The sequence below is a fragment of the Rhagoletis zephyria genome, unplaced genomic scaffold (genome assembly GCF_001687245.7).
Source record: "Rhagoletis zephyria isolate East Lansing unplaced genomic scaffold, Rhagoletis_zephyria_1.1 Rzeph_scaffold_04378, whole genome shotgun sequence".
NCBI lineage: Eukaryota > Metazoa > Arthropoda > Insecta > Diptera > Tephritidae > Rhagoletis > Rhagoletis zephyria.
The window spans coordinates 2,660-30,470 of NW_016161461.1; the positions used below are offsets into that span (position 1 = coordinate 2,660).

General features: G+C 34.5%; 1 protein-coding gene across 1 annotated transcript in view; it reads right to left on the bottom strand.

Moving 5' to 3' along the window:
* LOC108370662 (kelch-like protein 17) overlaps positions 1-21,685 on the bottom strand; it is a 23,883-nt gene extending 2,198 nt beyond the window's left edge. The window contains exons 1-4 of the mRNA XM_017626039.1: positions 21,173-21,685; positions 12,485-12,677; positions 1,081-1,177; positions 708-944 (exon numbers count right to left, since the gene is read on the bottom strand). Of these exons, the coding sequence (XP_017481528.1) occupies positions 708-944; positions 1,081-1,177; positions 12,485-12,677; positions 21,173-21,198 (553 nt within the window). The 5' untranslated portion in view covers positions 21,199-21,685. The remainder of the gene's footprint in view (positions 1-707; positions 945-1,080; positions 1,178-12,484; positions 12,678-21,172) is intronic.
* Between the last annotated feature and the right edge of the window lie 6,126 nt (positions 21,686-27,811).

Below are 27,811 nucleotides of genomic sequence, written 5' to 3' on the forward strand. Positions count from 1 at the left end.
TGCCGCAGAAACAACTGCAGAGACGAGGCAGCTCTGGAACATAGTGGCGGTGAAGAAGTGTTGCCCAGCAGCCAATGGTAAACTGCCTTCGACAGTGTAACAGGTTAAGCGGTTAAATTCACATGAAGTAATGGCAAGTAATTTTGAATTCAGCGATATTTTTCAGAGGATTTGTATAGCCGCATCACACTAAATGCGCAGCCTGAAAAAAAACGATATCTTGTTATCTGTTAGGCGGAACCTGAAAGATAAAAATAACGGTTCTAAGTAACTACCACAACCAACCTACTTGAATATTCTATACATCCTATGAACAACTTTTCATATTTCGTTCTTTTAATGGTCTCCCTACTATGCGCCTTGTGCGATATTTGCGGTATGCGCCCTATTGTTTTCACACAGCTTTAGGTCGCCTGCTTTGTGCCTATAGTTTTTTATGAGTACGTTTTTCATGGCAGAAATACACTGGCAAGTTAAACTTATGTTCAAACTTTCCAAACATCGAAACTACAACAATTGTCTCTCGTTTTTGCTACGTCAAAGGGAAAGGAGCCCACAAAAGTTATTAACTCATGTAATTATGCCATAGAAGTTGCGCAAGCAAATGCATAATTCTAACACGAAATTTTTTCTTCGACCCATAAAAAGTTTTAGTTCCAAAATTCCGAAATCTTATGTAAAGTCTGCGTACACACATTCATACTCACCAGCAAAACTACGTATACCCAAGCAATTGGATGGATGCAGTTGTCGCAGTAAAAATTTGCAACATGCCTCGCGTACTGAATGAATTTGCAACAAACTGGAGGCGGGCAACAACACCTGCACATTGTCCTCGGTTATGGTGATCTCACCGGTGTACGTGTAATCGATGAGTTGACGTAGCGCCGTAACATCGACATCGTGCAAACGTACGGCACCCTGATTGCGCTCCAGCATGTCGTCTGGAAAAGAAAATACAAAAGTAGGTTTAATAAGAAAAAATATTTAAATAGCCTTGAGTATGTACGAGTACTTTGTATTCAGTAGAGGTAAGCAGTAAATAAATATTTCATAAGCTACATACATATTGCAACTCACCATTGAACATGGCATAGAAATAGGGTGACACCGAAGCAAGCACCACTTTGTGCGCCTGTATAGTTTCGCCACCCACTTCCAATGAGACATCGCAGAGCTAGAAAGACGAGAAAATTGTTTGTGAAATATGCAGTTACTTATAAGACGATGTTATTGTACTGATTATATATATTGCAAAACGCTTCAACTACAGTTATGGCATCAACGCTTGCTCTTGTCTAAAGGGAAAAAATTAAGTTAAGGATTAGAGTGATAACACAGATTTAAATTGTACGGTTTAGCAGAAGGTTTCCCCTGGCACAGCTTTATTGATTTTTTTTAATTAATTCACTTAAATAGGAACCACCAGAAAAGCAGTTATTTTGTAAAATGTCGATACGTCTCCGCATACATTTTTTCAGATACCCAGACACCCTTCTTCACTTCGCAGACTCATTATTAAGCCTTTACACCGGCATTATCCGCTCTATACTTTCACCAAATCTTACTACAGTTTTGACCGGACTTAAGAGTTTATATTCAGCATTAGCCATAAGTAACTTGAAAACTTACAATTCTTTTATTTGATCCCCATTTTTCTTTCATTTCATTTTGAATTGTGTCTGGCCATTTTGTCTGTTTTAGTTTTTTCGATTTAATATTGCAGATTAGGATCGACATTCAGTAATATATGTAGGTGTTTATGTACTGTGGTCCACCAAATTTTTCAAGAACTCTTGTAGGCTGGTTTCAACTACACGGTTAAAAATTTCGATTTCAATTTAAAACTTTTTGGACTACATACATATATGACCAAACTAAATTCAGTTTGGAATACAAACCTTTCAAGTTTAAAAAAAAAGAGTACATATGTTGGGTTTAGAATTTAAACAGTTCGGTTAAATTTTAAACCCAAACATTTTCATAATTAAGAATAAAAAATAAAAAATAAAAAGGTCTGATGGGGATTGAACCCTGACAGCCTTGGTAGCAACTAATTGTATCAAGCATATTTGCACACTCAGCTACAGCCAAGCATTTAAATGTGCTTCCATATGTTGAGTTTGAATCAACGACACATTTTCTATTTCGGTATATACATCTATGAAACCTAGGAACTAGTATTGAAACATTTTTATGTGATTTTTAAACCACGTACTTTTTGGATTAAAATTTAAACCAGAGTATATTAAAAATTGATTAAAACTATTGACTGGCTTAAAAAGTAGACTATAAAAGGTTAAAAAAGGCAGTAGTGCCAGCGCGGTTTAAAAATTAAACCCAAATTTTTGACCGTGTGTTTATAATATTTCCAGTACCAAATTGCGAAGCAGTGTCCAAATTGGGACAATGTCGAGCCGTTGGACACAAAGTAATGCGATTAATTTTCGTGTGATCCCTTAAATCTGATGTTGGAAGGATATGTTGCAAATCTGCAGTCAGTGTTTTTTTTTTGGCGGGCAGGTATCGAACAAAGTAAAAGTGGCTAAAAGTGGCTAAAAGTGAATGAAATAAATACAAAAGTGTTGCATGAAACGTGGAATTTTCTGGATGCCTGACTAAGCCGATTAGCCATTGCTGTGGTACTCTTACAATAAACGCAAACTTTTTCCCCATTCCCATATGCCAGTCTGACCTAACCTACCTTAATCGCGTGCATAAATTAACACTGCTAAGTCATTGATTGATTACACATTTTTAAAGCTTCTTCTACTAAAATGTTAAAAGCTGCCATTTTTTCTATCCTTCGGCACTTCTTTAAGTCATTTGCGCACTTACGTATGTAAGTCGCTCTCAAATGTTATTGACACTGACTGGCTTGTCGCATTCGAAAATCCCCTATGGCAGGGTAGACATGTAAAGTTATAAAAAATAGCAGTACATATAGACATACATATGTATGCACATATGTATGTAAGAATTTGAACGCATATGTAAGAATACAGTAAAGCAAGGGCGACAAATGCTCTATTACTCTGGAGGATTCACATGTCGCCGCATTTGTATTGACATTCAATACGAGTTGTCTTTATGTGAATGCAGGCGCTCATGCATATATGTACATATGTATGCATGTCTATACTTACATACATACATATATACATACCTACCATAATGAATTTCTAAAAAAGTTTTTAATATAATTCTCTACTAACTTGTGTGGTGGCATGCAACGTGTGATAGATGACACTTTACGCTTTGTAACTCCATCTAAGTGCTCATTTGCTTTTCGCAATGACCTCCTCTTGCTATTTGCATATCGCATATTGTTCATGAATATACATACATATATGTACTATGTATATATATATGTATGTTTGAATAATCGACTTTAGAAGTTGACAGAGTTTGTGGTTGCTAGCAAATTACATCACTCGCAAATAAGCGACGAATATTTATTCATGTTTGTTATATGGTATTCATATGTACGTGCATGTGTTAGTGTTACAGTAGAAATGGTTCTGAATTTACCTTATATTTAAAACAAAGTTATCCTTTCTCCCTCATTAAAAATATATCTCGTTATTTCTTTAAGTTGAATTGTTTTTGACGTAGAATACGTCTTACCTTAAGGTATGGGGGCTATGTTCAAATGTTGTAGTTGTAATTTTTAGAGCTTCACAAAAACGCTTAGTGCACGAGAACTAATAAATTCAAAGATAAAATTCCAAACCTGTCGACAGATTCATTTTTGTAAATAACCAATTCGGTTTCTGTCGTAAAAACAACGGTAAACATTGCCTTATTTTGGGGTCAATTTTGAGCCTTTAAAGTGCTCTAGCAACTTATTGTTGGCATATATAACTTTCATTTTCGGGATATAGGTTCTTTGGAGCAGTAGAAATATTATCGGGTACAAATTTTATATAAATTTAACAAATATTGAGCATTTTAAGGCAAAAAATTGTTGAAAAAATTTGCAAATTTTTTTCATTACCAAAATGCTCGAAAACCGCTCGAATGATTTTGTTTTTGTTTTCTTTAATCAAAAATTCAAGAGTTTTCCTTTCGTTTGGTATATGGGAAGTATTGGTTGATATCTTCTATATATGTTTATTTTATTCAAATATATGGGCATAAATGATTTTCCATACAAAATCACCTCGTCATCATTTTGCAAACACGTGCATATGTTGGAAGTGTGGGAAGGAGACAAAAAGTATGTATGCGTATGTAATGCGGCTTTTGATAAACAGAGGCGCGCTATTTATAACCTAATCGCAGTGTGTGTACATATGTAAATACATACATACGTACATATGTTGATTGCAGTTAATGTGGATCTGTTTCTATTTTTAGTAATCTATGTATGTCTATACATACATATGTACATACATATTATATATGTACATACATATATGAACACATGTATGCATAATACGCGAAGACTTTTCGAAGTGAAACAACATTTAGAAAAAGTCCAATCCAAGAATAAAAGTAAAGGTGAGGACGTACATAGATAAAGAAAAGGATAAAGGCCAAGGTAAAAATAAACACAAAAACAAAGTTGAGTAAAGATAAAGGCAAACATGAAGACCAAGGTAAATTTAAACACTTTACTTATATGTATAAGTGCAAAGGTGAAGGGGAATATGTATATGAAGAATATGATAAACATAAAAATAAAAACAAAGATAAATATAAAGAAAAAGATGCGGATGAGGATACCGATAAAAGTATAGATGAAGATAGAGGAAGAAAGATTAAAATAAAGGTAGTTGTAGAGAAAAGGATATAGATAAAGGCACAGAGACTCAATCTCGGAACTATTTCGGGATTTTAGGGATTCTCGGGACTTATCGATATAATCGATATTTTGTTGGTTTTTTTATCGATTTTGTTATCGAAATTTTTATCGATATTGTTATTGATTTTGCTATCGATATTTTTGGAACTTATCGATATAATGATCGATATTTTTATCGATTTTGTTATCTCTTTATTATCGATTTTGTTATCGATTTTATTATCGATTTTGTTATCGATATTTTTATCGATTTTGTTATCGATATTTTTATTGGTTTTGTTATCGATATTTTTATCGATTTTGTTATCGATTTTGCTAACGATTTTGTTATCGATATTTTTATAGATTTTGTTATCGATATTTTCAGAACTTATCGATATAATGATCGATTTTGTTATTTATTTTGCTATCGATATTTTCACTTATCGATATAATGATCGATATTTTTATCGATTTTGTTATCGACATTTTAATCGATTTTGTCATCGGTTTTGTTATCGATATTTTTATCGATTTTGTTATCGATACTTTCGGAACTTATCGATATAATGATCGATTTTGTTATTTATTTTTCTATCGATATTTTCGGAACTTATCGATATAATGATCGATATTTTTATCGATTTTGTTATCGACACTTTAATCGATTTTGTTATCGATTTTATTATAGATTATTTATCGATTTTGTTATCGATATTTTTATCGATTTTGATATCGATATTTTTATCGGTTTTGTTATCGATATTTTTATCGTTTTTGCTATCGATATTATAATCGACTTTGTTACCGATATTTTTATCGATTTTGTTGTCGATATTTTTATCGATATTTTTATTGGTTTTGTTACCAATATTTTTATCGATTTTTCTATTGATATTGTTATCGCTTTTGTTATCGATATTTTTATGGGTTTTGTTATCGATATTTTTATCGATATTATTATCGCTTTTGATATCGATATTTTTATCGATTTTGTTATCGGTTTTGTTATCGATTTTGTTATCGATTATTTATCGAGTTTGTTATCGATATTTTCATAGATTTTTTTATTGATATTTTTATCGATTGGTTTATCGATATTTTATATCGATTTTGTTATCGATATTTTTTTAGGTTTAGTTGTCGATTTTTTTTTTGAGATTTTTTCGTCTGAATATGATTTCGTTCTGTACTTTATTGATACTTTTTCGTAATTAAGAAAAATCAAAATTTATATTTTGCGTTTAACAGCATTCGAACCCGAGTCTTCCCGAAAGTTAACAAATAGTAACAAGTATCTCTGCGCCCTTAGCTACAACCACAACATGTAAATGTGTTTTCAAATGTTCAGTTTGAATTAAATTTCTTTCAAGCGCTCAAACAATTTTATATTAAGTTTTTTCAATAAATATCTTTTCTGTTCAAAATTTCAAATCTTTAAATCTCAGTAAGCTGTAGAAAAAAACAATGGTATAAAATAAAAATAAAAATAGGGCTTTCGCTTATATTCTCATTGAGTTCTTTTCACTTAGAAGTATGTAAATTTGTAAAATTTTGGAAAAACCCTTTTTTTCTTAGTGTGTGATTTCGTTTTTGACTTGGATATGCTCTTAACCATACCACGTATTCTACGTTTAAATATAGCGGCTGTATCTCCGATACAGCCTGCAGACCAAGACGAAGGCGCTGGACTGTTCCTTTTTAATATGACTCGAATGCGGTTGGTAATAGGCTTGACTGAAAAGGTTAATTATTCATTTTTAAGTAATACCAAATATATCGAAAATTCTCTAAAGTACGACAGCGAGTCCCAGTGTTACGAATATAAATGTTACATTTTGCCCCTCCAAAGTAAATAAAAAACAATGTTGCATACTCATATACACATTTCAACAAGTTTAAATTTGAATTCCGTCTAGCGTGGCAAACTAATTTGAGCCTTTTCATCGTCATACATGCGCCTCTAAGTACATAGAATATCTTTGGGAGCCTTAAAATCGCCCAAGGGATTTTCGTGTACAAATTACATGGCAGAAAAGTGGAATTGTTTAGCTTGTTAGGTAAACCCGTTTTAAATACAGGTATGTATATGTGGCGGTGAAATTGTAAGAGAGCGCATTTCTGAAATTGTAAATCTGTACAGGGTTTTTTTTGTAGTTAGACAAAATGTGATCGCAACTTCCATATAATTTTGTTACAACCTTTTTTTCAAGCCTATCAGAGATTTTAACGTTTCAGTCGACATTTTTGATGTGAAAGTGTTTTGGTTGGGTAAATTGCACTCTAGCTTTATCATAGCTATGCCTGTTTTGCAGAGATAAGCTGACAGTATTTATAGCATCCATACTTCATACTTAAAAACTTTCACTCATGCAAATCACTTTCGCGTAATCAATTATCTTAAAATTTGATCGTACATGGCGTATGAGTAACATTATTTCTTGCTCATATTTCATACAAAAAAAACCATTGATTCGTTTGATTTGAGGTGTTTAGAATAACGCCTTCTTTGGCTAGCTCATCAGCTCTTTCGCTGCTCTCATCACCTCTGAGTCGTTCGACTCATTATAGGTGAATGGTTTTGACCATGGCTAGCCTTCCTACGCTCTCCAACGGTTTTTCCTACAATAGTTCTGTCGTTTTCCCTATTACCACAATTTTAGCTTCGAACTTCCGGCTCAGAGAAATAATCGGCAACTTCTTTAATTTTTTGGAACTGTCAATGTAAATTTAATATATAAATATATTTCTCTTAAGACAAATTTCGTAACTACACTCAAATCAAGTGCTGAGAGATATAGTATATTTAGTTGAAGTAATCAAACTCTTTTCTCAGTGAAAGGGACCGTACGAAACTCAGGTGAGGGATCAAATAATACGGTGACCTTATATCCGGAATCTAGGGCGACCTGAGTCATAAAACCCATAATAATTAGATATGTGGAGTACCGCTGTATGTGCTCTATCTTCAAAGCAGCCGTTTTGATAATCATTGAGATCTTTACACTGAAAAAAAGAGTTTATTTAGGTCAACTAAATATGTTTTCATGTGTTGAGAGACATATTTTTAGCTGCCATTTTTCTGAGTGTATTGGAATCGCGAGTTATAGCTATGCGGACAATATCTTAGTACAAGTACTTTAGACACACATACACATTTAAATGAGAAATTTAAATTTTAGTTTAGAAATTGATAACTTTTCATTATAATAATAATAATAGATTGGCGCTTAAACATATGTTAGTGTTTGGCCGAGCTCCTTCTCCGATTTGTGACGTGCGTCTTAATGTTGTCACACCAAGCGGAGGGACCTACAGTTGTACGCCGACTCCGAACGGCGATTGTATTTTTATGAGAAGCTGTTTTTCATGGCAGAAATACACTCGTAGGTTTGCCATTGTCTGTCGAGCGACGACCGCTGTTCCTAAATTTTTTTGCGATGTTGCTTTGACCAGGCTTTGAACCCAGGCCCTACGGTGCGGAAGCTTTTCATTAATATAATTCAAAAGTGCGTTCTATATATTTATAGTCACCCTGTATATGTGCCTGCTTTTTGAGAACTATGCACATGCTCGCAGTACTGTCTACTACACGTATAAATTCTTTCCGGTCTTCCTAACAACTACATACATATTTACATATGGACATTCATTCTAACGTTAACACCATGTCTGTGATCCCTGTGGCAACGGAAGAAGAAGAGCACTGTTATGCTCAGCGGTGCATACGAGTAGATGAGGTAGGTACTCATAGGAGCAAGTGTGTACTCATACAACTTGCATGAAATTTTGCCTGCAGGGCGTCGAACGTTTAAGTCATTTTGGTTGTAATGAACGGCAGTTGTTGCCGTTGGGTGGGTGGGAAAAGGCGAAAATGGACGGAAAATATACAATCTATGAAACATGAATATACATACAAGTAGTGCTTACTTATATATGCAAATACATGTATGAACATTAGGGTGCATCACTCTCCATAAAAAAAATCGGCACTTTTTTCCATCGGAATATTAAAATTTTAAATTTATAAAAATGGTAAAAAATTTTATCAAACGAATTAAAATAGTGAGATTATAACAGGTATTTTCAAATCGCTGCAGCTCACTTAAATCTAAGGCTCAGTTAGTCTAGACTTAACCTAATATATTAGCCAGCGCAATATATTTTTGTTTAGGACTTTTTTGAAGTGGCTTATGGGCGCGCAAAGTGATAATCAGCTGAAAAGCAAATTACAAAAACAAAATATTTTCGCTTCTAGACACGTTGACGTATTGGGTAATCATTGACGATTTCTTACGTAAGTTAAGTTAAGTATAGACTAACTGAGCTTTTAATATTTTTCCGAAATATTTCAGTGGAAGCCTTAAATATAGAAATTTGTTTAATTCCGGTGGAAAAGCCGCAACCATTTTTGGTGATGCACCCTAATGTACATGCATACAATTGTGTATGTAAAGTATGATGTATATAGAAATATGTACATATGTAGTCAACTAAATAATTAAGCAAGTGCACCAAGCCGTGCGATAAGTGCATGTGGAGTTCAACAGAGATTTCTTTAATCGCTCTTTGCTGTCACTTTTGCCATAAAAAAAAGTTAATACAGAAAATGCTTAACTACAAAATCAGTACATTAATTAAAATCTCTTGTACTTTAATGTGTATAATTGCCTGCTTTGATTAAATACTAGGGCTATTGAATGTTATACTGTAATGCTTGTGAATGGCAAATTGATTAAGACAATTGCAATGCAATTTTCTAGAGTTTGAAAGAGTACATATGTAAGTAAAATTCACAAAAAAATTCAGAGATTACAATTGTCGACTTGATATACTTTATGACAATATTAATGAAAATTTTCTACTTAATTAATCGGACACTTATTTTTTATTATGAAAATATATACAGCGCTCTAATTAAAAATAATATCATCAATCACAAAATTATGAGAATAAATCTTCAATTAACACATCTCATTATCATTCGCCAAGAAATACTTAATAATGCTAAGAAATCATAATTACAGTATTTAATTTGCTTATTGACTTTAATCAGAACGCCTACTACAGCCACTTGCGCGCCACTCAACAACAGCAACACAAATACATACATATCTATTAATAAGATTAGATCAAAAAAGTTACACCAATGACAGATTTAGGCCGAGCTTTCAATTTGATTTCTTTCAATTGAATCGAACAGTTGTAAGACTCAATTTGTACAATTGTACAACTAAGCGCCTATATACTACGCACAACGCTTACAATCGTATAAAAATATTGCCAAGCCAATCCCACAAAAGTGCCGCAGCTAAAACAGCATCCAAAAGCAGAGCATTGAGCAGAGCACTCATACGCCCCCGCACACTAAGATGCCAAATTGCGTCTATGTACAAAATTGTAGCCTCTTACATGGCACGCATATACACATACCTACATGTACATATATAATACAAATATCAACATTGTTTACCACGTGCAGATAAAGTTTTTCGCAAAGATGTCAATCAAAGTATAACAGCAATTACGGCGGCTATTATTTATGAACCTAAGGCGGTAACGATGATTGAGTAAAATATTTTGATGGCATTTTGCTGATTCTATTTGCTTGCTACCCACTCAAGTAAGAATAAATTGGTGGCCGACAGCAACAAAGCAGCTGCGTGCCAAAATTATTCACGAAACAATGAGCACAGAAAAAATTATACACAATTAAATTGTCCCTAATTGATTTTTGATTCGAGATAGGTTGGAGGCAGAAATTAAGGCCGTAGATGTGGGAAGTTGTAGTGTCTAGTTTTCTTCAAGAGCATAATGGGAAATTGTAGCCACGAGGAAAAGTAAAATAACAAGAGTAGGAGTAGATAGAAATACACACGTAATAATACAAATTAGTATCTTAAGCAAACGTTTAATACTTGTCAACTTTTATTATTAATTAAAGTCAAAGTTCCATTCAGTCGGCACGCAATGGTCAAGTAAATTGATGTGTAAGATTAGCTACCGTATGAACGTTTAGCAGTGGACGCGTAGTTTACAGTGGCACTTGAGACTTGACAACAAAATTGGCGGTGTTGGTGGTAATCGCGAATTAAACAAGCGAGGTTAATTTACGTGTGATTATCTATGTACATTTATACCCTTGACAAAATACAAATTAAAATAAATAAGTGTATGAATTTAAAACTTCGAGTATGAGTATCTACATACATACATAAGCACGAGTATGAGTATAATTAAATATGTATAAGTATCTATGAGTATGAAAATGAATATTAGCGTGAGCTTGAGTATGAGTATGGCCATGAATATGAGTATGAATATGACCAGGAGAGAGAGTATGAGTACAAGTATGTGTCTGAAAATTAATGATTATGAGTTTGAATATGAATATGAACCATGAGTAACTCTGAGTACGATTATAAGTGTGAGTATGGATATGGACATGAGAGTGAGTATAAATATGAAAATTATTCTTAGTAAGAGCATAGGTAACTATGAGTATGAAAATGAATATGAGTGTGAGCTTGAATATGAATATGATATGAGCATGAAAATGAATATGAGTATGAGTTTGAATATGAATATGATCATGGGCATGCGTATAAGTATGAGTATGCGTATGATTATGACTATGAACATGAGTAAGAATATGCATAGGAATCAGATTATGAGCTTTAGTATGAACATAAGTATGAATATGAATACGAATATGAATATGAAAATGATTATGAGTATGTTATAAGTGTGAATATAAGCATGAGTATGAACATGAGTACGAATATTAAAATCCAAGTGAATGTGATTATGTGCTTAAGTATGAGTTAGAGTTTATATATAACTATGAGTATGATGAGTATCAGCATGGGCATAATTATGAGTATGACTGCGTACTTATGCATATATGCATAAGTAAAAAAATTAACAAGCTCATGGATATGAGTACGGATGTGACTATGAAGTTGAACATAAAAACGAATATCAAGCAGAATATTTACATTTTTAAAGGCGAAGAAGGCATAACTATTTCAACTGAATTTTATCATATTTTTTGCCACTAGCTATTTTAGTTTCGTACTCAGTCATTAAGCTATTAATATATGCATATTTGTGCCACACAAAAATACATATTTCATTGACCTAAAGCACCGTTAAGCGTGACTTCTGTCCTATGCTTAACATACACATATGTATCTAAATGTTAAATTAACGCCGCTGGCACAAATTAAATGAATTATCAAGATGAAATTGAAAAATGAATATCACACCCATACATACATATGTACATATATATCTACTAATTCGCGCGAAAAATTTCTAATTTCACATTTCTATGCGAAGCTTCAATAAATTGGCGGTGTGCGCCAATGAGCGTGAGTGCGTGACGCTAGCGTGCGCTTCAATGATTTCAAGCGACTACTAAATTACAGCGGAAAATTTAAATATGCGGGAGCAATGACTTCTCCAGCAGCTAGTACGTACTACGTAGCTACCGCGAGGGTAACGGTAAACAACTCAATTATTTATTAAAACTCAAAAACAAACACAGTATCTTTTTGATTAATTACTCCAGCGAGAAGTGCCACACTGTACGGCCTATTGCTCACATGCTAAATGTTTTCGCTTATCGCTAATTAAAAACACTTGTAAATTTGTATATATATGTATGTATGGATGAGTTTATGCTCGTTTACACACCTGCGTGTTATTGCGCATTTGATTGATTGCCGCAAAGGAAGCGATGCAATGTCCGGGATTTTGATGATGCGCCTGTGGCAGTACCTCTTCATTGGGACCCGGTGGGCTTAAGTCGCTGGGCGTTTGTGTGGAATTATTGCTGGTGGTGGTGACGTCCTCGTTATTCCCGCCGGCTGAATTGTTCTCCGTGGAGCTGCAATGAGATAAAGTATATGAATTTAACTAATGGATATATGTATGTATGTATGGAGAAAAACAGTTATATAAATATGATCTAATTTGCGATCTTAATACTGACGAAAAAAATCTTCGCACTTACAGGTAAAAATTTCTAAAATACATACAAATTTTTAACTAAATCCTCTTGCGTACGAGTCGCGAAAAATATTCCGATTAAGACCGTAAAATCAAAGGCAGACATCTCCGCCACCCAAGAGATGTGATGATCGTTGCAAGGTAAAAATATCAGGTTTCAGGAGTTCAGATTCAATGTCCTTTTTGCGACGGGAGACTTTGTCGCTAAGTACTGCTGAGGAGGAGGACGCAGCTAAGAACCATTTCTATGAGCTGATGAGGGGCATAGCCCTGCTCATGTTTGGATTTGGCTACTTCAATGCCAGGATGGGCAAAGAAGGTAATTTTAGTCGAAAGATTCGACCTGCACAAGAAACGTCCAACTTGGGTTCACCGGCGGCAATTTTCGGCATACAATATGAGCAGGTCAACCCATATTGATTATATTGTATTGGCGAATTCAACCCTCCAGTGTTTTGGACCTAGCATGCGTCCATCTATTTGCTAGGCAAATGAATGTACTCAACAAGACATTATCGCCAAACCCATCCTCAAAGAAATATACGACAAGAAATGTCACGCTTCCGCTTCCTGGGGCATGCTGCGATTAATTGCAACTCCAGCCGAATGAGTGTGCTAAGGGTAATAGTGGTAAGGCAGAAAGTGAAGAGGTGATGGATATCCAGAGCACACTTTAACTCAGGAGGACACACTTCTGCACCCAACTGAGAGTTGCCAGCAGTGGCAGCTAAGATTATGATGATGACAATAAACTGCATAGGTCTTATAAGTGTTGCTTTAGGTCCATAATAGACCAAATCTTGGATAAGACCTGTGAGGGGATCGAACGAGAAGAAGTTGGAAAAAGCTTCAAAGGCGTCAAAACTTTTAAAGGACTGTTGAAATATGTTCTTTCTGGAGTTTTTCGAAAATTCCCTATGTTTCAAATATATGAGTTTGCTGCCATATTTGGCTCCTTATCTTCAAATTTAGGCCCTGATATTTTTCATAATTTTAATAAGATAAATTACAACGCGGTATACCAAATTTCCAGCATACAGGGCTGCCGATAAGATAGCTAGGGTTGCTTTGTACTTAATTGTAGATTCCAAACCCAAATGATTTGATAAACAAGAACATTCTAGGGCACTTCAACAATCGGACTAAAGATTCTGCATTTCGTTAGGATTTAAATCGGAAAACTTACTTGCTTCGAATACAACTGAAAATGGATTTAGATCTGATATCAATTTCAAGGACCAGCTTGAGATTAACATATAGTTATTTGTCAGTCGAACCTAGCAAACATTACAATAAATATCTCACTGTCGCACAGTGCTGTGCGAGCGGACAAAAATCAAAAATTTGTTTGTCCCAAATATAGACGTAATTTATATTGTTGGAAAGGTAATTTATCCATTATAAAGGCTCCGGTCCCAATTTTTGTATAAAATGAATAATACACAGCAAAAGGGTCCTTGAAGTTGACGCATTTTAAAACAGATATTTTAGTCAGAGCCACATCAGTTTTAGGTTCTACATGGGAAAAACTGTCAAAAAAGCAACTTATGAGATATTAAGTTAAGTTTTAAATTTTTCCATTTAATATTATTTAAAATAACTGCAAAAAATTGATTTGTTAAAAAAATTTTAACTCTGTAGTTTAGACTCGCTATATTTTAAATGCAAATTTATTTTGTTGAAAATAAAAATATTACTAAAGTTTAAAGGAGTAAATCTAAAAATCATGTAAAACCATGTTTTTCTTTATTCCATAAATCAAAAGTATGGCCTTTTATCTGTTGAAAAATTAAAAAAAATATGCTACTTTTTTGCACTTTGCAAAATCGTATTGCCATACAAAAATTGAAAGCGATTTGAAGTGAAACAACCTTATATTTATCAAGGTAAATACCATAGAAACAACAAAAATTTAATACTAAAAATAAACTAAATAACTAAATCTGAACTGAAAATTTTAACTGATTTCGAAGAAAGTTCAACATAAATCGATTGCCTATATACCATTATATTAACTGCGCCTATCAATATTTTTTTATTTCTTTCTATGTACTTCAGCTACCCAATTCCGTTAATTAAAGTATATTTGATTTTTTAAACAGTTGGCAGCCCTTTTATATGTAGTTTAGAATTGAAGCCTTTTCAAACCCATTTCGATTGGTACCCATATTGTATTAGAGGTATACGCCGCCGGGCCACGCCGCCGCCGCCGCCGTTTTTTGTCATTTCTCACGCGCCGCCGCCGAGTTACGAAAATATCGGCGCGGCGGCGGCGGCGGCGGCGTTCGGCGCCTAGGGAATTTTGTACAAAATTTTCATGTTGTATGCACATTGAAATACATCGTTTGAAGGAACTAAATACTACTCGTATAAAAGCACTATTTTACGAAATGAAAATTACATTTTTAAAAGATGTTTTTTTGTCATAATTTGGGCCACTGAACATTTAAAAAAAAAGCGTAACTCAGAAAAATATATAGGTAACATGTTTTTCGATCGACAGCGTTTATTACAGTTAAATTAGGGTCGAATAGGGTAGAAAAGTTTTTTTCCTAAGTAGTGGTCAAACCCCAGGAAGGTTTTGCTCCCGCGCATAGCAATATTTTCTACACAGAGTTGAAGTCCCCCTTTTTGGTAAAAATTACTATTATTTTGCATTACATTCTGTTCTCCTTAGAAAAATTTGGCACTTAATATATTATTGGAAATTTAACTATTTATAAGCCATTTTTCAAACAGTGGGTCAAAAAGGCCCGTTGTGGTGGGAGTTGATGGGTTAAACTTTTGGAAAAAAGTAGGCCAACCTTATTTTCAATATATAACCCGCAAAAATTCGTAAGAACTCCGTAATTTAACATAACGGTTGAAAGCTTATTGCAAAACTTTATTGATAGCGACATAAATTACCCCAATAACTTAACCTTTAAATTTTTTTATTTCTTTAAATTGAAATAGTACATACGCATTTTTAGAGTACATAGAGATGTATGTATATTAGGGTGCCCATCGAAAATCGTTTTTTTGTACCTTAGTACTACATATTTTCAAATTGTGGAAATTATCGATGGTCAAAATTTAAAAAATTCATTGAAATTCAAGCAAAAATAGTCTCTCAAAAACTCATGAATCTAGAAAATCGTATTTTCTGACCTAAATCGACAGGCCGCGACCTCTAAATGGCCTTTAAAAAATCTATAAAAATAGGCAATAATATTTCTCATAAAAACGAATCAAATTAGGGGGTAGGGTCTTTAAATTTACGAAAAAAATCATTTTCAATGGGAAACCTAATGTATATACTATATAGACTTTCTTCTGTTCGCCCATCCATCAGCAGCAGTCACTCAACATTTGAATTCAATGAATGAATTAAATAGAATTATAATCTGATGACATGATGAGATTAGAAGCCTCATGGCTCTTTGGACTCTACCTTATGGGCAGTAGCGCCGGCGTTTCCAGACGCGCCGGCGTCGCCGCCGCCGCCGATTCTTTTTGAAGTTGAACACGCCGCCGCCGCAAAGCCTGTCGGCGTAAACCTCTATATTGTATTATCTAATTCAATAAATTTAGTAAATAATTTGAATTTTTTTTTAGCAAGTGACAACCCTTCAAAAAATAAAAAATAAAACCACTGCACATCTACAGTCCAATCCTTGTACATAGACACCTAACTTTGGAAAATCGAACGAATTATGCAACAAGAATCCAAATTTTCAACTTCAAACTGCATTTAATAGGACACACAGTGTAATGTTACTTAAACGACAGGCTCTCTATCTCCTCTGCACTAGCAATCGAAACATTGAATTGATTGGCCTGACCTGACTCGGCCGGAATTGCTTTCCATTGACCTCACTGGCTGCCTTTCTGTCTGTGCTGTTTTCCTATTTCCGCCAACTATCTATGGGCATATTAGTAAGTAGGTACATTTGCCCAGTAGAGATGATTTTCTTATCGCAACAACACCAACATTTGGCAAGTGCTGTGATATCTCTTTGGCCTGAACGAAAAATTGAAATTGAACTGAATTTCCGCAATGGGATGGCATTGCAGACGAAACAAATTGGCAAATCATGTTGAAAAATTTGCCTGGCTTAGCATGAATGATATATGCTGGTCGATTTATATGTATGTAAAAATCGCGCGAGTGTGTGAGCATTCTGCTTCAGTTTGGCGGTCCTTTGCACTGTCAGCCCATGTCACATCAACACTTTTGCTTGGTTTTTATTTTAGTGTGTTAGTTTACTGGCGTATCATTGCCATCATGCAAATACATGTATGGATGTACATTAGGGTGGTACTGAAAAATAAGTATCAAAATCATGGGCCCCTTTTTATTTCGTTCCAGCTGCAAGATAAAGTCATCTACGAAAGTTTCAAAATTAAGAAACAAACGTTGGTTCGCAACTAGGATTTGAATGAATTTAATTTTTATGAGAATAAATTTCAATAATATGTTAAATTTATCAGATTTCAAACCAAAATTTTGACAAATTTTCGCGATTTTTTTTAATTTAAGCTTTCTAAAATCCTGATTTCGAGCAATAAAAATTGTTTGAACATTTTGTAGTTGTCGTGGAAGTCTTCGTTTTGTACGTAAAACAAAGTTTAGATGATATTTTATGGATCACTCTAATGTAGACCTGCATACATACATGTGTACGTACGTGTACATGTGTTTGTAAAAATGCAGAAAATGCCACAAACATTGGCAGAGATTACTGACATGTCCGCATTTTATCTTATTTTTCACACTTTAGCCCGTCGCTTTTTTCTCACCCCCCTATTTACCTTTTAGGCAGTCACAGGGTTTTAGTGACAACATTTTGCGGCTTTGCATGATTGAGTTTGACGCTGTCGAGTAGCTAAAGGCATTTTTGAAATGCAATTTAGTTGCCCATTTTGGGTTTTTGGGCTGGTTGTGTGGACATTTTGGGATAATCATTACGAGTTCGCGATTTTTAAATGGGACTACTAACTTTTCAATTGCAAATGAAAGCTATGAAGCAAATCTTTTACATGTCATACGAAATTAGCATTTAAGTGAATGAAATTTTACCCACAATATGATTGACCAACAAATAAATATTTCTCCATAACTTCTTACGACGAATTAAAAAAGTCAAGAAGTTTATAATGAAATTTGTTTTTTTTTGTGGAATTTATGTACACTGCCGGCAAAAAGTACTGGCAAATTTTTCACAACATATGCAAATTTTTTTTTCTAATATTTTCCGCCAATTTTTTTATAAAAATATGGATCATTCTACAACTAAAAACATAAAATATAAATCCTAAACTTTGAGCAAACCTCACGAAAATTAAAAAAATTTTCATGCAAATTTTTAACTTTTTAATCATATTTTTTAGAATTTTTTTGGGTACGCAGATTTGTAGTACAATCAATCTTATTATGATAAAGTTTAAGTAGCTAGGAATTACCGTTGATTTTTCGTATTTTTTTTCATGCAGTCGCTTCAATACAAAAAAATTTTTTCGAAAATACTTAATATGGAAAAAATGCAAAACACCTTCAACAAACAAAATTCTCAAAAATCAATGCGATTTTTGACTAACTCCGAACTTGCATGCTTTTTACAAGAATTTAATGGGCTGTAAAACAGCATACTAAACAAAATCTAAAAAATCTGATTAAAAAGTTGAAAATTTGGTGAATTTAGGTGAGTTTTGCTCAAAGTTTAGGAATTTTATTTTTATGTTTTTTGTTGTAGAATGAACCATATTTTTATAAAAAATTGGCGGAAAAATATTAGAAAAAACAGTTTTGCATATATTGTGAAAAATTTGCTGTGCCAATACTTTTTGCCGGCAGTGTACATATTAAAGCAGAAATAAAAGAGCTTGAAACAAAATCGCTCTCGAGTTATAAAAGACTTGCGTGTTCTTATAAAAACACAGAAAAAGCCTCGCCCGCTGATACGTCCATAGATACACTGTTTTGCAATCTAAGGAGTAACTGTCGTTTTTTGCCTTTTAGCAATTTTAGTGTAAGAAATACTACAGAGTTCGTATAATTTTAAATACCCGAAATTTAACTAAATTTTAAAGCCTAAAAACTATTCATTTCCCATACTTGCATGCACTTTCACTGCTCCAGCGCCTAAAAGCAGATAATGTCCACAACACAGACAAATAGTAATGGCAGCGAGACAGCCGGGCGACAGAGAAATTGCCAATAAATTGTAGAACAATACGAAAAAAACACAAGGGAAAACAAACAAACAAAACAAAAGTGACTGGTCAAAGTACATAGCAACGAACATTTTATGTTTTGGCTTTTGTGATGACTTTTGCTTTTCTTAGTACACTTATGTATGCACAATATACGAGAAGGGGGAACAATTTTTAGGGTGGCATGAATGTAGAAGGCGATGTCATTTTCATGTTAACAACATTTTTTCTTTTTAAGTAAAATAATGTAATTATTTACTATGCGAAACTTTAGTGCTTGTAAGTAGGCAAATGCATAGGGGAGAGTAGTAAGCAAGTAGGTGTGTAATGGTGAGCGAATTTGTTTCATAAAGTACCCTGTAGGATTTGGTAATTGGATTAAACTTGGCATTTATAACCAGAGAGATATAGAGAGAAATAGTTAAAATGGAACCAAAGCCTTTAGTTCAATAAGCCTTTCCACAGAAACTACTACTCAATCATTGGCCTTAGTAGTTAAGGGATCACTTGAAGTTAAAGAAAAAAAAATGGCACAGCACCGAAGCCGTTGTGCACAAACCAAAATTTACAATGAATGACAGAAAATTGTTTCACACTATATTAAAGGAAAAACTCTTTTAAAAAAGCGTATTTACCTCAGCTATGACAAACCGCTGGAGCGACTGGACTGGTCCCGGGTTAGCCTCAAACACCAAATGCCTACTCGCATTGTGGTGATTTCTGGACAACATAAGTGGTTTGTGTGATTCGGGGAACAGTAAACATGGGCTCCCAAAGGGAAGCAATGAAAAATGTGAAACATCTTTTATGCCAGAAAGAAAAAAAGATTACGCAGGGTTTGCAAAATTCCTATAGTCAACAAAGTGGTTTTGTAACCGCCTGAACTTTTTACCATCCCCAGGGATTCCATTTGGTACATATTACAGCCGGCCCAAATAGGTCTGTTCGCGGGCAGGTACTCGCCGACGATTCCAAAGTACATAAAATAACCTTATGTGGGATTCGTAGATAAAGGTTTAGTAACAAATGGAGGGACTTATAGTTTTACCTCGAATCCAAAAAGCACGTGGCTTTTTATGAGAAGCTTTTCCATGGCAGCAGTGGTTTGTCATTGCCTGCTGAGGGGGCGACCGCTATTGGAAAAAAAATGGGAAAGCCTTGTTCTTATGCGTAACGGAGAGCCAATGAAATTGTCGTTAGCTACTCCTAACGCATTTAAAAGTTAATTCCATACATAGTGGCTGGTACTTTGTAGGACTTTCACCTGTTAGAAAGACATGTTCTGGTTTTATCAGGCGTTTACAACCACTCCCAACTCCTCAATAATGCCTTCCCTAGCGTTTACGCTAGTTCGGGAGGATAGATTGATAGTTAAGCAGCACCGACAGGCTGATATGTGTTTAAGACGATATTTTAACGCATTTTTTTCTTAATAGTCTTTTCAAAAAGAAATCGCGTTGTAGTCCAAAAAATTATTAGCAAATGTTGTAGAAATTTTTTGAAGATTACTGTACACACTTTTATCGCTAAAGCTTTGGCGCCAGTATCTAACTTATTGGGGTAAAAACTATGTAAACAATGATGGAAATCTTTGATAGTTCAGATTTAACCTTACCCACCACATATATGTTTTCAACTAGTTCTGCTAAAAACTAAAAAGATTATCAATGCCTCAGAATTGTAGCAAAAAGAAAATTAAAAGAAAAAATGCTTACTCATAGGCAACAAATTTCTGCCACAATTTCCTACAGGGTACGCCTGCATATTACGGGCTTTAATGAGTGGCCATTGTAGTCAATGTTTTACATCGATATTAATGTGTGCGCTTAATCACTGTGAACACCGTAATCACACCACTTTGTTGGCGCAGTAACACTTTTATGTTTTCTCCCAACAGTAAGTAAGCAGTTAATACTTTTGTGCTCGTATGTAGGGTAATGCCTGTAATAAATGTTAAGGGTGCAGTAGAGTGCTGTGGCACGGCGACAGACGCATGAAAAATCCATGCCTTTGGCGTCAAAATGACACTACCCGTCGAAATAAAAATGTGCTGTTTTAGGGTTGCATTTGAAAAACAGACCTAAATTGTACTTTATTTGCTTCTTTTGGGATTTTTTTTTTATTTAGACAAAATACAAATGTACGTAAATGTTTAACGAACCCGTTGCATATACTTACATATTTGATTTGACAGGAAGAAACATATTGTCTTCTGTTTGCTTTAGATGTCGGTTAAAAAGCTTCTTCTCGCTCTGCGTATTTTACTTCCTTGCTAATGTAGTACGTGTCGGACGGCCTGCTCTAACATTGATCCATATTTTTATCGCTGCATTACTCACTTCTATTGTTTATTTTATGGGAATTACTTATTTTCCTGCTTTACTCTTGTTTTGCTTGTTGATCGCCAAACCACTTGAATGCCCAGGTCGCCTCTTTTCAAATTCACACTTAGTATGTACTGGCACTTCAGACACACCACTTAGGCGAAGGAGGATAAAACATTACACTCCTGTGGTTTGCATTAATGTATTTTTCTTCGTAAAACGCTGTTCGCCTACAACTTTTCTACAGCGACATCTGTTCTTTGTCACACGCACAGCATTCCACAGCATTCACGTCTCCGACACTGGTTCTTAAATCAATTCGACAGCAGCGGGCTAAAACTCTCACAACAGCTTTGCTTTGTATGTATATCTGAAAATATAAATGAAACGGAAATGCGGTTAGAAAACTTAGTACATTCTTCGGAAAATAACAAAATCTTCTCAATGAAACTCCAGCAAAGTGACATTAACTGGGAATGAATAGCATACTTTTGGGCGCTTAAAGCCGCCTTTATAAAAAAAAACCTTAATAGTACATGGAATGCCAACGCATCGAAGATTGCTCATTCATGGAGCACAAAGCTTACAAAAGCACGCAAAATATTTGGGTCAATTCGCCAGTAAAGAATACAAGCACCAAATTTGGTTGCGCAGTTATGTGTATGTATGTATGTATGTATATATATACGCACACATTCACTCAATGTAAATGCATACATATTTTCATTTCACTTAAGCACGTAAAAATTGTATTTTCGTCTAGTACACACTAACAAATAAGTTCACAACTTTCCCTGAAGCAACTAAAGTTGAGGCATCCCCTTAATTTGCTTTTCACCGCCTTTCTTGGAATTCGACATAAAGTGTCAAAATCGATGTTATTTAGAATGCGAAGGTTTATTTTGAAAGTCACTACATTTTGCCTGTGTGTGTGATTACATGGCTCTACGCATACATATTTACATATATAGCTACAATTAAATATAGGATATATACGATTATGTATTTTTGGAGACGTGTAAAATGTTAAGCGCCTATAAATATGCTTATAGCGTTAACGCGTCATTGTGTTTGTACTCACTTCTGCTTGATAGAGTGTGAAATTTATAATTTGGCTGAAAATTATGGAAGGAAAAAAATTTAGCAAACATCTTTTAGGACAGTGTAGGAAAACTTTTGGATTAGAAAATAAGTTTAAACTGCTTGATTAAATATCATGATAGCCGAGTCACTCAGGCATAGTGGAAAGTTCCTATAGATGACATCGGACTAAGGGTGAATAATTAAGTTTTCAAATTGTGCTTTAATCGAGGAAAACAAGTTGCGCTTAAAAGCAGAAGAATGCAGTTATAAAACTAACATATTTTTACACATTTCACAGCTCGTCAAATTTGTATGACAGTACGAACATACGAAGGTAGTCTGCCTTTGCAACACTATGTCTTATTTTGCATTCACATTAAACAAATGCGTTAAGCTCTGTTCAAACTGCAAGAACCCCTGAAGTCCAAATCAAGTTCTAGCTCTAAAACGTTTCTCATTTATCTAACTTGGATAACAAAAGAATTAAATATTTACAGTGGCGGGCAAAAATGAATGAATGGTGTCTCGTTTTTAATATCTATAAGGTTTTTCAAGCAAAACATTTTTTTTTTTATAAAAATATGGTTCGTTCTTTAACGTAAACTTAATAACTTTCAAATTTTATACAGAACTTAGAAAAATTACACAAATTTTTATCTAAATTTCGAGCTTTTTAACCAAAATGTTTGGAAATTTTTTGGGTATGCAGTTAACAAGCTTTTAAAGTCAACGCCAGTTTTACCAAACTTCTCTATTTATATGAAAAAAAAACCGCAAAAGCCGTCAGCTTAAAAAAAAAATTCTTAAAAATCAATGCGATTTTTTAGCCGCGCAAAACTTGCACTTACTTTACTAAAATTTTATAAGTCTGTTAACTGCTTACTCAAAAATTTTTTAAAAAATTCTGGTTAGAAAGCTCGAAATTTAGATAAAATATTGTTGAATTTTTCTAAATCCTGCACGAAGTTTGAAAGTGTGATTTACATAGTTTTTAATAAAGCATGAACCATATTTTTATAAAAAATAATGGTGCTTGAAAAACATTGTAAATATCAGCGACGTGAACCGGATGAAAAATTTGGTCGGTTCGGTTCAGCGGTTCGAACCGTTTTTGCACTTTTGGATTGGTTCGTCAAAGCGGTTTTTTTGGTCTTTGAACCGGGGTTTTGCTTCGGTTCAACGGTTCGAAAAAAAAAAAAATAACGCGCAAGTTTAAGTGTCAAGTGTCAAGTGCAACAACGCGCAAGGTTAAGCGGTCTGTCAAATGAGACGGGTAGGCAACCCATTGATATTCTCACATGGTAAAAAAACATGGTATGTATTACCATGTTTAACAAAAAGAAAAAATAGTGGGTACATTTATCTATTGAAAATTGGTTGAAACGAACCTTTAAACCTTTTATGGAAAGTGGTTCGGTTTTCGGTTCGGATCAAACATTTGTGGATAATTTCGGTTCGGTTAATGGTTCAGTTAATTAATAGAAAAAAGCGGTTTTCCGGTTCAAAACCGGTTCGGTTCAAAACCGGTTCACGTCCCTGGTAAATATTAATAAAAGCTTGTAAAAATGAGACACCATTCATCCATTTTTGACCGCCACTGTAAGTTGTTATCCAAGTTATATAAATGAGAAGCGTTTTAGACAAAGTAGCGTACTGTAATCAATACCTTGAAAAATTATACTTTCCAATGAAACCAATTCTTAAAAGTTAAAAAAAAACACAAATGCAATACTTCTTTCATGTTTTCCCGCTTATAAATAAATTATAAGTTTTTGATACCACACACAAACCGTGCGGAGAAATGCAGGTGATGCATTTGCAAGTTAATTAAATTTCTGCAGCTTAATTAAATCATCATTGACGCGCTTAGTGCGACGCGACACACATGAATGGTAATACAAGCATACATAAGTCCATGTTTTCATTAAAATACAAAACCGTTTGTTTACGAGCACATTAATATTTCAGTTGTTGAGCGTTGCATCAAACTGTCACTTCTAAATTTAACATTACATTCAACACTCCATCCAACCTCACCGCCCTTCCTCCTTTAGCTCCCACACACTGCAATGTGGTGCACGCAACAGAAACGCGTTTTTTTTCCATTCAATTCAATTTGTTTGTGTTTTACTCATTTGCAGTTGCAGGCCACCAAATGTGGCACAGTGGGTCGGGTGGGTCGTGCGTTTACATGTCAAATGCATTTTTTTTTATTTCAGTGCGTGGCTTACGCTATTTTTCATGCAAAGTGAAAATGCAGTAAAGTTTGTAATTGCAATTAAATGGGGAGAATGAAAAAGTAAAAGAAAATTAAAAAATCGCGTCAGACCTTTTTTGTTTTTTTTTCACGTGCAATAAAAATACGCCAGACGCAGACTTTCGTATGTACATACGGACATACATACATACTACTAGCATATAAATGTGCGGCAGTTTATGTGTGCATTAAGTGAATGTCTTGCCACTAGACAAATAGGCGGCTGTGGCAGACACAAAAATGTATGTAAATATATATAGGTACCAGGGTGGTCTTTCAAAGATCAACATCCAAATTTTTATGGGCAACCTTTTTTGTTCTACGTATAAAATAAAGACATTCACGAAAAATTCAAAGTTTTAAATAAATTTTTAGAGGTCGCTACCAGAATTTGAAAAAAATTTTTAAATCTGATTACTTGACATATTATTGAAAACTATTCAAATAAACTCATAGTCATCGTCAAATGGATTCATCATGTAATATTAAGCTTTAAAGACTGTCATTTCTCTAAGTTTCTTCAGAATAAGTGGTGCATTTTTTAATTTTTTTAAGTTCTTTATGGTTTACAAAAATTAATCATCTTGAAAAGATTGATTGATTTTTTAAGGACCACCCTAATATATACGTACATACGCATGTACACATGTTTGCATGTGTGAATATGGTCTCGCTGGCAATTTTAAAGGCGTATGCATTTCTGCACATACAAATATTTTGATACGTCTGCAAATGTTTGTGTGCATGTATTTATTTACGCTTACGCCGCCTCTTCCAAGTATGCTGGTTGCATGTAAATGCACTTTGACTTTAGCTGTCTGCTACACCGCTAACGGCTTAAATGGCACGTGGACTTGATAAATGGCTAATATGTCTGCAACTTGCAGTTTTTATACTTATCTTTGACTATGATTGATTTAAGTGGCGTCGAAAGTGGCGAAAGTTTTTTAACACCTTTTTATTTAATTTCTATTTATGCCATTTATTTAAATTTAACGCATTGGAAAAAACAATGTTTACGCAGTGATAAAAATTTGTCACGTATGGTTATTAAAAATGTGTGCATGCGCGATTTTATGTTACAAGAATTTTTTCCGACACAAGTATTCAGACAAAAGGTTTGCCAATGACTGCCGAGAGGTGACTTCTAGTTATATATGGGTATTAGAAAAAAAGTTTTTGTTTATGCTGTTCGGAACGGAATCAAACTTAGGTCCGACTTGGTAGAATTACGCTCTAACAACAACAAAATTAGGTACAGCTTAATGCTTTGTATTTTATTCAGTTAATTTCAAGGATTGAAAAATTACAATAGACATAGAAGAGCTGTTTAATATTCTCAAATAATAGGTATCTGCGCTGGTCGCTTTAATTTTTTTTAAATATTCCTTATTCTCCATTTGAGATAAATTATTTTTAATCTCATCAATAATACCAATGCCTTCCCGTAGAGATGAACCATTGGTTGTAAATTTTTGTAACTAAGCAAAAATGCAAATCTGTTTTTAATTTAATTATTTGTAAGCATTTCTTCAATTCGACGAATAAAAAAACCCAAGAAATGGTCAAGGAAAACCAAATGAGCCAAATTTTCTTAAGCAGTTCGAAGTTCTTAAGAAATTCGCCACGCTTTCAACTACGGTTTGCTAAAGTTGGTTTGTGAAGAGTACAAGACACCCCTGTTTTCAACAGAAATATATGCCCGTTCCATTATTTCGTAAGGAAAAAGTGAGACAGCAGGCTGTAAAATATCAGATGTCAAAACTCCTTGGACACTACTATTCACACGCACACTCGAAATAATAGCAATTTATTTCTTGACCGTTTACTTAAATGTCCGTACTTAGCTCTATACATTGAAATAAGCAAAATAAGCATGATCGTTAAAATTAAGCTTGGAAACCCTGAAAAAGCAAAGTGAGCTATTCCAAGCAAATGCTTAAACTTTTCGGCCCTGCTGATGAATCATCCAAAAACAGCTGCAAGAAATGTTTAACTTGCTAACGAATGTGCACTTTCCTGGCTGCTTACTACAGAATGAAACCCGAACAATTGACTGGTACAAAACGACCTTGAACGGAGGATTGGAAAATCCTCAGAGGCATATTCATTGAGGATAGAAAAACTTGGGCTTTATCTGCCTCTGCGCCACCTGCAGCCCTTTCTAATGCCGCTACTCAGTGGTTATGATGGGTGGAGATCCACCTACTGACAAACTACAGTCACCTCGATCCATAAAAACCATGTATTGATACGATAAATGCTTTGCTTAAACATCGATTAGAAAGATCAACCATGCACGCTATTCCAGGTCTCACACGAAAAATTGTGGCATAAATAAAAAAAAGTACGCGAGTGTAGGCAGCTTCTTGGACGAAGAGGGTGCTTTGTACCACGGAACACTTAGATAACTGCGTCCGGAAAAAGAGAGGAGAGGAGCTGGGAAATTAGGCCTTAATCGGTTATGGGTACTGCCTGCCCCGCGGGCAAAGCTCTTTTAAGCTTTCTATACATTTTGTATAGTCGCGTGCAGAGTAAAAGCTCTCTCTGCCCATCTCCGGCCTAAACCTATACGTGACGATCTGTTTAAGTATACGCAGGCAAAACTCAGAAAAGTCCTACGACTCAGCGTAATGCGAACATTACCTACTGCGGCTCTTGAGTCGCTTCCAGAACTGCCCCCACTGCACTATGCCATCATGAAAGAAGCTCAACTGTTTACTTCAAATCTCATCTCAGGGGACAATGCACAGAATAAAAAGGTAGTACAACCACCCTTTCTTAGCATTGTAGCATAAAAGTTGTGACTGCACATTATACTCGTGTATCTAGCTAATTCCGAGGAAAAAATTGCACTCATTAGTCCAGGATATTTTCACAAATAGAATAAAGGTACATTGAACGAATAAAACCCCAGAAAGAGATATTTATCTGGTATTTATACTGATAACTCTAAGACCGATCATTATGTCGAGACAGTGTATAGAATCTAAAAGCATGTTACAACTTAGCTCAGTCTTACAGGCTAAGATAAGGAGACTTCTACATACATATACTCTAACAGCAGGGAGGCATACCACACCTTGAAAACACACGAGGTCCCCTCAAAGCTGGAGTGAGACTGAATTCCTATTTTAACACTCATCGCATCCA